This window comes from Colobus angolensis, unplaced genomic scaffold, assembly GCF_000951035.1.
Source record: "Colobus angolensis palliatus isolate OR3802 unplaced genomic scaffold, Cang.pa_1.0 Scaffold93, whole genome shotgun sequence".
NCBI classification, from domain to species: Eukaryota; Metazoa; Chordata; class Mammalia; order Primates; family Cercopithecidae; genus Colobus; species Colobus angolensis.
The window spans coordinates 1,358,427-1,368,908 of NW_012123265.1; the positions used below are offsets into that span (position 1 = coordinate 1,358,427).

The following is a 10,482-nucleotide window of genomic DNA, read 5'->3' on the forward strand; positions in this document are numbered from 1 at the left end:
AAAAAAAAAAAAAAAAAAAGGTGTTCACAGGTGTTATGGGCACATATAGGAGCAGTACCTAACCTTACACAGGGGAAGGTGCAATCTGTGCTAAGGCTTAGAGACCACCTCCTGCTAGCTCAGGTCGAAGCTGAGAAGGGGAACCTCTGGACAGAGGGAGCTCAGACATCCTTGACCACAAACATCCTGACCTGATTCAGCAAGTGGTCTGGTTTCCCCTGGTGGCCCCAGGAGCATCTTATCTGAGTTTGGGTGACCTAAGCCAGGTTTTGCTGGGTCTGTTCACCCTGATCTAACCAGAGCTTTTGGGATCCAGAGTCAATAGAGACCAGGTCATGACCCCTCCTCCCCATTTCTTCTCTATCAAGGAAATCTCTTCTCTAACATGAAGAGATCTGGTCTCCATATGTAGCATTTTTCTTATAAAACTTCCCTCATTTCTCTTTTCTTTCTGTTTTAACTTAAAAAAAATTTTTTTTTTTGAGATGGGATCTCTCTCTGCTGCCCAGGCTGGAGTGCAGTAGTGCAATCATAGCTCACTGTAGCCTCAAACTCCTGAGCTTAAGTGATCCTCCCACCTCAGCCTCCCAAGTGGCTGGCACTATAGGTGTGTGTGCCACTATACCTAGCTTAAAACTTCTCTAATTTCTCATTGTTCTGGTGGCTTCAAATTTAAGAATGGCAAATGCCTTTTTTGTTTCCTAACTAAAAATGTAGTACACATGTGATGAAAAAAAGGCAAGCCAATGCGGTGGCTCACACCTGTAATCCCAGCATTTTGGGAGGCTGAGGCGGGTGGATCACTTGAGGTCAGGAGTTTGAGACCAGTCTGGCCAACATAGTAAAACCCCATCTCTAGTAAAAATACAAAAAATGAGTTGGGTGTGGTGGCACACACCTGTAATCCCAGCTACTTGGGAGGCTGAGACAGGAGAATTGCTTGAACCCGGGAGGCGGAGGTTGCAGTGAGACGAGACTGCACCACTGCACTCCAGCCTAGGTGACAGAGCGAGACTCCATCCCCCCTCAAAAAAAAGGGGCAGACCAGACGCAGTGGTGCACGCCTAAAATCTTAGTACTTTGGGAGGCTGAGGTGGGCAGATCACGAGGTCAGGAGATCGAGACCATCCTGGTCAACATGGTGAAACCCTATCTCTACTAAAAACACAAAAATTAGCTGGGCATGGTGGCGCATGCCTGTAATCCCAGTTACTCGGGAGGTGGAGGCAGGAAAATCGCTTGAACCAGGGAGTTGGAGGTTGCGGTGAGTCAAGATCACGCCCCTGCACTCCAGCCTGGCGATGGAGCAAGACTCCATCTCAAAAAAAACAAAACAAAAGAAAAAAAAGAAAAGAAAGAAAAGCAAATGAGGATGCATAATGTTTACATAGACATTGCTACTAATGATCCTATAGATACATAGCTATATCTATGTAAACATTCTAAATGGGTATCCCGGCTCCTCCATCTCTGCTCCTAGTCCCATCCTGCTTCAGATGGAGCCAGTTCAGGAATTTGTTAACTATGCTCAGGGGAAAGGTCCCACTCATCAAAACACCTCTCCAAAGGAACTATTATCAAATATAATATCAAACCTTTTCTCCTAGGATTCATCATTCATGGCAATCTTTAAAAAAATCTAAGAAGTCGTATTAGTTCCCTGCCCCAAATCATCAGCTCAAGCTACACTGGCCTCTTTGCTGCTCCTTGAATACACCAGACACACATCCCGCCGCTAGGCTGTTCCCTCTGCCCAGAGCATTCTTCCTCTAGACATCAACTCCCTCATCTCCTTCAAGTCTGCTCAGATGTCACCATCCCAATAAGGATAAGGCTTACCCTGACCACATCATTTTAAATTGCACCCCTAATACAAAACCCCCACCTCCCCACTCAATCGCCCCTACCTTTCTCTACCTTTTTTCCCTTTTGAGATACTACTGCCTTCTAGGATACCACACAATTTACTTATTTACGGAATTCTTGTCTGCCCTCTTTAGAAGGTAAGCTCCTTGAGAGCAGAGTCCTTCCTAATTTTGTTCACTGAAGTATCCCAACTGCCTAGAAAAGTGCCTGACACATCACAGGGCTCAATGACTATCTGGTGAATGAGCAGATGAATGAATGGTGAATGAATGAATGAGTTACAAGGCCAAAAAGAACAAGTCCAAACTCCTTCCATTCTCCTCTACCCACTGCCAGCAGCCCATAGCTGATGTTACACAGAACAATGCTTTAATGAACATGCATCCCCCATCTTCTTGCCTCCCAACTTGCCTGAGTCACCAAGTCAATCAACTCTACCCTCTCCCTTTTGTTTTTTGGGTTTTGTTTTGTTTTTTGAGATGGAGTCTCACTCTGTCACCTAGGCTGGAAGGCAGTGGCGGGATCTCAGTTCATCGCAAACTCTACCTCCCAGGTTCAAGTGATTCTCCTGCTTCAGCCTCCCTAGTAGCTGGGACTACAGGCGCCTGTCACCATGCCTGGGTAATTTTTGTATTTTTAATGAAGACAGAGTTTCACCATGTTGGCCAGGCTGGTCTTGAACTCCTGACCTCAAGTGATCCGCCTGCCTCGGCCTCCCAAAGTACTGGGATTACAGACCCCTTTTGTTTTCACCTGCTTAGACTCTGCTCCTATTCAAAGGTGAAAACTGCACTGACTTCTTCCCACTGGCAGAATGTCCTGGCCCCTCTCTTAACTCCAAGCAGCCTCTGGACCTCTGCAACAACACGTGACACCAGCTCTCTTGTGCTCTACTTCTGCAGAAGACTATCTGCTCCCACTAAATCAACTTTACAGTTAAGCAGTCACAGGACTCATTACTCATCTTTGCATTCCCCTGAAGGCCATGCTCAGAGAAGGGGAGCCACTGCTAAAGGGAAATTTCTGCCTGAAAAGCCCCATTTAGGACCAGTATTCTGTTCCGTCCTTCATCCCTGGTTATCATCTGCAGCCTGAGTTAGGTAACCCACGTGGACATCATCAGGCCATTCAATGAGAATGCAACTGAGCCACGGTGTTCGGGGAACATAGCTTTAAAAGTAAAGTTTACAGTGGTCCTTAAAATTCACTGCTCAGAACATGAATCCACTTTCACCACTAAAAAGGTAACCTCCCACCATGGAAAAGACTGGAGTCCCTGATGAGGTGTTAAGTCATCTAATTCTCACAAGCCTATGGAGGACACTTTGCATGTAAAAGGGATAATGATCATGATGTGCTCTGGCTCTCCTCAAACCAAGTAACTGTCTTGTTTTAGTACTGTCAGGTGTCTTACTCCTTAAGGCTACTCACTGTAAAATAGAAACATATAATAAGAAGTAAATATAAATATATTTATTCGAAAAGGCAGGCCGGGCCTGGTGGCTCAAGCCTGTAATCCCAGAACTTTGGGAGGTCAGGAGATCAAGACCATCCTGGCCAACATGGTGAAACACCATCTCTACTAAAAATACAAAAATTAGCTGGGTATGGTGGCATGTGCCCAGCTGTGGTGGCTCACACCTATAATCCCAACACTTTGGGAGGCTGAAGTGAGCAGATCACTTGAGCTTAGGAGTTCAAGACCAGCCTGGCAAAACCCCATCTTTACAAAAAATACAAAAATTAGGCCAGGTGTGGTGGTTCACACCTGTAATCTCAGCACCTTGGGAGGCTGACGTGGGCGGATCAATTGAGGTCAGGAGTTTGAGACCAGCTTGGCCAACATGGTAAAACCAACTCTACTAAAATACAAAAAAGTTAGCTGGGTGTGGTGGTGCACACCTGTAATCCCAGCTACTAGGGAGGCTGAGGCAGCAGAATCACTTGAACCCAGGAGGTGGAGTTTGCAGTGAGCCGAGAGCAAGCCACTGCACTTCAGCCTGGGCAACAGAATGAGACTCTGTCTCAAAAAATAAAATAAAATAAATAAAAAATACAAAAATTAGCCAGGCATGGTGACGTGCACCATGGCAGAGGTTGCAGTGAGCCAAGATCATGCCACTGTTCTCCAGACTGGGTGACAGAGAGAAAGAGACCCTGCCTGTCTCACAAAAAAAAAAAAAAAAAAAAAAAAAAAAAGCATCATGTATTGTATGCTTAATTTACTATAAACTGCTTTTAAAGGACATTACTAAGTTGGTATTTTTATCTTTTTACTTTTCAATTTTTTGTTTTTTTGCAGAGACAGAGTCTACATTGCCCAGGCTGGTCTCAAACTCCTGGGCTTAAACGATCCTATTGCCTCAGCTTCCCAAAGTGCTGGAATTACAGGTGTGAGCCACTGTACCTGGCAACTTGGTATTTTTATTTGGATTGATCTTGATGTCTCACACACCTAGCAACTACAGTCTATCATTTTTCCTTAATTCTAAAGAGAGTGTAGATTCAAAGATACAGATATTATCTGGATCTTGGTGTATTTTCACCAATATGTAAATCAATGGATAACCTTAGAGTTGTGATGCTTCTAGAAAATGTCCCCTCTGCCACAAGAATAAATGGGTTCACGAATCAGCCTCGCACTAATTAAGGTGAAGGCTGGACTTCTGGGGGCTTGGGGGGGGGGAGTGGTGTGCTCTATGACATTTTTGTTAAAGCAGAAAAGGACAAAAAAAGCTCTGGGAGAATCAGCCCTGGTTTTGTTTTTGGTTTTTTTTTTTTATTGTTTTTGCCTCCTTGCCCAAGAAAGCCCATCTCGAGCCTCTTCCTAGACATCTTCTAACCAGGCTTCTATGGCCCCTTACGGCCACTCTATGGGCCCTGGGTCAGAAGCTGGGGCTCCTCTCTCCTCACTTGCCGACAGTCACTTCCTCCTCTACAGTGTTCCATCCTGTCACCCCACTCTCTCCATTCCTTATTGACAAGAGTTCAAAAAATTGGCGTGGCATTCAAGACTCTCAAAACTGACACTTCCCAACACATCCAATCTCAACTCCTCCCATAAGATCACACCACACTGGCCCCCTCTACCCCACAGAGCAGCCTCCCCTTTGGGAATCTCGCTCCCCAAAGCCTGGTGAGCAAGGCTAGGAGGCTCCGATCGAGCCAAGCAAGCAAGGGAGTCGCCAGGAGGAGAACAATGACTGCTCCAAACACCCCCAGGAGATGGGATGGATGGATGGATGGGATGCCCAGGCGGTTAGGAACGCGTTGCTCACCTGGGGCGCGGCCGTCGGAGGCCTCGGGGCCATTCCTGCCTCGCCAGGGCCCGGCTCCGGGGCAGGAGCTGGGAAGAGAGGACAGAGCCCACTCACCCCGCTGCAACGCCGACCCCACCCCACCCCGCCCCGCCTCCGCCCCTAAACCACATCTCCAGCGGAGACAGTGGCGAGGACCGCGGAACCAGCCCGGGCCTGCCGCTCCCCATCCCCGAAATGAAAGGCTCGGCGGCCTCCCGGACACCCCCCTCCGGCCACGCCCAGTCCCCTTCGCTGGGTGGTGGGCGAGGCCCGGCTGACACCCGCTAAACCCAGGAGGGGTGCCGCCCAGGCCCGCGCACTCGGAATCACCGCCTCTGGGGGGCTCCGGATTTCGCGACCTCCGGCCCACCCAGAGCCTCGGGCAGCTCCTCCCGCCCCGCCGCAGGCTCGGTTATCTCCAATTCTGATCTGCTGAGGGGCTGCCCAAAGGGGCCTCAGCCGCACCGGTGTCGGACAATGGCCGCAGCGGCGGGGCAGAGCCGGAAGTGCGCCTGCGCACGCGGAGCCTCGCTCCCGCAACCCCGGGGCCTCGCCGGGCGCGCGAACTACGCTTCCCAGAGGCCCGCGCGCGCCTAGGCGGCCTCCGAAGGCTCGTTAGGCACCCCTGCGAGGGCCAAGGGAGGCTGCCGGTGTGGCTCGAGTGTGCAAATGTCCGTGTACTCCACAGTCACTGTGCGCCTCCTCTGTGCAAGGGGCTTGTTGCTAGCCGGGGGATCGGCCGGGAAAGACCCTGGTTTCGGGGAGCAAGCGTACGCCCCGTGGGACGAGGCTGACAATAAAAACGCAAACATAATGTCAGGTCTTGACTTCAGCTATAAGAGTGACACACGAAGGGCGTGAGACAGCGTCAGAGGGTGGGGCATTTGCATCTTCATCAAAAGGCAGTTTTCCATTTCTCATTTCAGAGAAAAGAGAAACTTCGGACTTCGGATAAATCCGTGGCCTCCTGAACAGTGTGCCAAGGCAGACCTACTGCCGTGTTATTTCATTACTTAGTCCCTTGCGCAGGATTTTGTGTTTGGGACAGGCCAATAGTGATGGAAATTTTCTTTCTTTTCTCTTCCTTTCTTTCCTTTCTCTTTTTTTTTTCTCTCTTTCTTTTCAGACAGAGTTTTGCTCTTGTTGCCCATAGCGCGATTTTGGCTCACCACAACCTCCGCCTCCCGGGTTCAAGCGATTCTCCCGCCTCAGCCTCCCGAGTAGCTGGGATCACAGGCGTGCGATGCGCCACCACGCCGGTTTAATTTTGTATTTTTAGTAGAGACGGGGTTTCTCCATGTTGGTCATGCTGGTCTCAAACTCCTAACCTAAGGTGATCTGCTTGCCTCGGCCTCCCAAAGTGCTGGGATTACAGGCGTGGGCAACCGCGCCCGGCCCGATGGAAATTTTTAACACAAAGATAGGTCAACTTTTAGATACAGCTATTAGGTTTATGTAATTATGTGTTATATATCACAGACATTCAGTCTACATTTCCTAGATTTCAGCTTGATTTCTTAACATTAGAGCATCGCATACCAACATGGTAGAAAATGACTGAAACAAAATGTTCCTGATGTCACACTGCTCTACCAAAAATATAAACATTCAAAAATAAATGCTTTATGCCAGGTGTGGTGGCTCAAGCCTGTAATCCCAGCACTTTGGGAGGCTGAGGCGGGTGGATCACCTGAGGTCAGGAGTTCGAGACCAGCCTGACCAACATGGAGATACCTTGTCTCTACTAAAAATACAAAAGTAGCCGGGCATTGTGGCGTATGCCTGTAATCCCAGCTACTCAGGAGGCTGAGGCAGGAGAATCGCTTGAATCCAGGAGGCAGAGGTTGCAGTGAGTCGAGACTGCACCATTGGACTCTAGCCTGGGCAACAAGAGCAAAACTCCATCTCAAAAAACAAAACAAAACAAAACAAAACAAAAGGAAGAAAATTTCCATTACTGTTGGCTTGTCCCAAACACAAAATCCTGCGCAAGGGGCTACCAAGTAATGAAATAACATGTCAGGCCGGGTGCGGTGGCTCAAGCCTGTAATCCCAGCACTTTGGGAGGCTGAGGCGGGTGGATCACCTGAGGTCAGGAGTTCGAGACCAGCCTGACCAACATGGAGATACCTTGTCTCTACTAAAAATACAAAACATTGGCCAGGCGTGGTGGCATGTGCCTGTAGTCCCAGCTACTTGGGAGGCTGAGGCAGGAGAATCGCTTGAACTCGGAAAGTGGAGGTCACAGTGAGCCGAGATAACACAACTGCACTCCAGCCTGTGCGACAAAGCGAGACTCTGTCTCAAAAAATATATATATATAATATTAATGAATGCTTTCTATCACTGCTTTGTGAATATAGTGCTCTGGAATTAGCAGAACGCATAATTCAGAAGTATGAATTAGAGTGGACCGGGAGGCCTGAGGCAAGTGACTTAGTAGCTGCAACTAAGGCAACTGCAGGCTGGGCATGGTGGCTCACGCCTGTAATCCTAGCACTTTGGGAGGCTGAGGGGGGCGGATCACCTGAGGTCAGGAGTTTGAGACCAGCCTGGCCAACATGGTGAAACCCCATCTCTACTAAAAATACAAAAATAGCAGGGTGTGGTGGCATGCACCTGTAGTCCCAGCTACTTGGGAGGCTGGAGCAGGAGAATCACTTGAACCCCAGAGGTGTCAGTTGCAGTGAGCCAAGACTGCACCACTGTACTCCAACCTGGGTAAGAGATGGAGACTGTCTCAAAAACAAACAAAAAAACCACCACCACCAAAAAAAAAAAAAAAAAACCAACTGCAGGTGCACAAGGGGAAAAGAATTCCAGGCTGAAGAAACTGAAGGTGCAAAAGCTCTCAGATGGGAATAAGCTTGGTGTGCTTAGGAACAGATAGATGCCTAATGTAGCTTAGCAGAGTGAGGGATAAGAGAGTGAGCAGAACAGAGGTAGGGCAGGTAGACTGGGGCTTGATGGAGCAAGGCTTTGGAGGTTGTGATGAGGGGTGTGGATTTTACTTTGTGTGATGAGAGTCATTGGCTTAGTAACAGCAGTGGAATCACTATGACAGAGTAAGAGGAATTTTCCTATTGTCCCAGAATTGGTAACCAGGACTCAGAACTGAGGATTAAGTTCTACATTCTAAGGAAAGATGAAAACATTTGGGGTGAGAACCACTCAGGTCTTATCAAAGGAAGCTGGGTGCTGAATTCTGAATTTGCTCTGTTACTATTAACCATTGACTCAATGCCACCCTTCTTTCCCAGGCTATATAAGAGTATGATGGGAAAGAAAAGGAAAAGTCCCTACCCAGACACAGTGGCCTGTAATTCCCACACTTTGGGAGGCTGAGGAGGGAGGATCGCTTGAGCCTAGGAGTTCCAGACCATCCTGGGCAACATAGTGAGACCTTGTTTCTATAATAGTAATAATAATAATAATAATGCCAGGTGTGGTGGCACACCAGTAGTCCCCAGCTACTGGAGAGCATGAGGTGGGAGGATCACCTTGAGCTAGAGGAGGGTGAGGATGCAGTGAGCTGAGATCGTGCCACTGTACTCCAGCTTGGGTGACAGAGCAAGACCCTCTCTCAAAAGAAAGAAAAATAATTCCTCAGACGAGCAAGCCTTCTACCTAGTGCGGAAGGCAGTGTTCACCCCACTCCCACCTGCAAGATGAATGTGAGAAAGAGCACTCAAACACTGAGCCTACCCAGGAGAGGGGGAGGTTTTAAAAACTGCCCCACTACCTCCCAGAGAAAAGGGAAAGAGAACAACGCTGTTTGTAAGGAAAGCAACCTAAATTTCTGCTGTTTGTGTAGAAAGTACATGTACTGGAAAATAATTGGGCTTCAGCCCCCTGGAAGAGGTGTGCAGTTCACAATGGTAAGAGGCTGTGGAATTAACTGGATGTGAGAAGCTCACACCCAGTTGGAGAATGAAGGAAGCTGAAGCAGAGCTGGGTGTTCCAAGTCAGGTATCTATTGGTTTCCTCTAAGGAACTCACAGAAGCACTTCTGCTTCTGAGAGTGTGGCTCAGCAACCTTAATGCTGGATAAAACATTTTAAAAATCTTTTAAAATGTATTGATAAGCTAGAAAATTGGTAAGGAATACAGAGAAGCCCAAAACCAAACAAAATGAATAACTTAGAGTAGAAGGCAGAACACGGAATGCTAGCTTTCACCTGGGAATCATTTGCCAAATGAGGCAAACTTGAGCTTTGTTTTTCTTTCTTTTTTTTCCCCTTCAGTCTCCATAGAGACTGTCAAAAATTAAATTGCCAATGTCTAGTATAGTTCAAGTCATTATGGCAGTGTGTTGGGAAAAGTTTTCAATTAGCAGTAATTGTGCCTCAGATAAACCTCATTTTTACGATACTGCCATTGCACAAAGCTAAGAGCTTTGTTTTTCATGGTCCTGTAGGCACAAGAGCCAAGTGACAAAACCCAGACCCCATCCAAAGTAGGATATCTAATAGAAGACACTCCCCACCACCCAATGAAAATTAGGACTCCATAGTTGAATACTCCCGTGGTAGGGAGTGCAAGGTAAATTACCTGTTTCAAACTTTCACAATGAGTAGGGGGATTGGTGGAGGTGGTTGGTGGATATCTTTCCTGAGAATTTGTAACCAAGCTAGTTCCTATGTGGAATTACAACCTGTATTCACAGTCCCTGGGTGGTTCAAAAAACCGCAAGCTGAGAATGTAGTTTAAATTGGTTCTTGGCTAACAGTGCTTCCAGGCATCTGGCAGAATCAAACATAAATCCAGTCTGGGAGAACTTACCTCCAGTCCAGGCTTCAAAGGACTTCCCCAAATGTAATCCCAAGAAATATGAGCTCATAGTCATGAATCACAAACACAAAGCACATGCAGAAAACATGGAACCATGAATGACAGACAGTAGAAAAAATAGTATAATATTCATAACAACCTCAAATATAGGGAGTTGACAGTGTCAGACACAAAATTTATAATACTATGTCTAATATGTTTCAAAAATTAATTTTATTTTATTTCATTTTTATTTATTTATTTTTTGAGACAGAGTCTCCCTCTGTCACCCAGGCTGGAGTGCCGTAGCGTGATCTCGGCTCACTACAAGCTCCGCTTCCCAATGGGTTCACGCCATTCTCCTGCCTCAGCCTCCTGAGTAGCTGGGACTACAGGCACCTGCCACCAAGCCAGGCTAATTTTTTATATTTTTAGTAGAGATGGGGTTTCACTGTGTTAGCCAGGATGGTCTCAATCTCCTGACCTCGTGATCTGCCTGCCTCGGCCTCCCAAAGTGCTGGGATTACAGGCATGAGCCACCGTGCCC

The 10,482-nt window shown here is 47.5% G+C and overlaps 1 protein-coding gene across 7 annotated transcripts in view; it reads right to left on the minus strand.

Moving 5' to 3' along the window:
- ZFP90 (ZFP90 zinc finger protein) overlaps positions 1-5,751 on the minus strand; it is a 28,903-nt gene extending 23,152 nt beyond the window's left edge. For 3 of the 7 annotated variants that reach the window (XM_011931998.1, XM_011932003.1, XM_011932002.1), the window contains exons 1-2: positions 5,486-5,745; positions 5,145-5,212 (exon numbers count right to left, since the gene is read on the minus strand). In XM_011931998.1, the coding sequence (XP_011787388.1) occupies positions 5,145-5,177 (33 nt within the window). In that variant the 5' untranslated portion in view covers positions 5,178-5,212; positions 5,486-5,745. Of the gene's footprint in view, positions 1-5,144; positions 5,213-5,477 lie in introns of all 7 variants that reach the window. The other 4 variants (XM_011931996.1, XM_011932001.1, XM_011932000.1 and 1 more) reach the window with 3 other exon arrangements.
- Between the last annotated feature and the right edge of the window lie 4,731 nt (positions 5,752-10,482).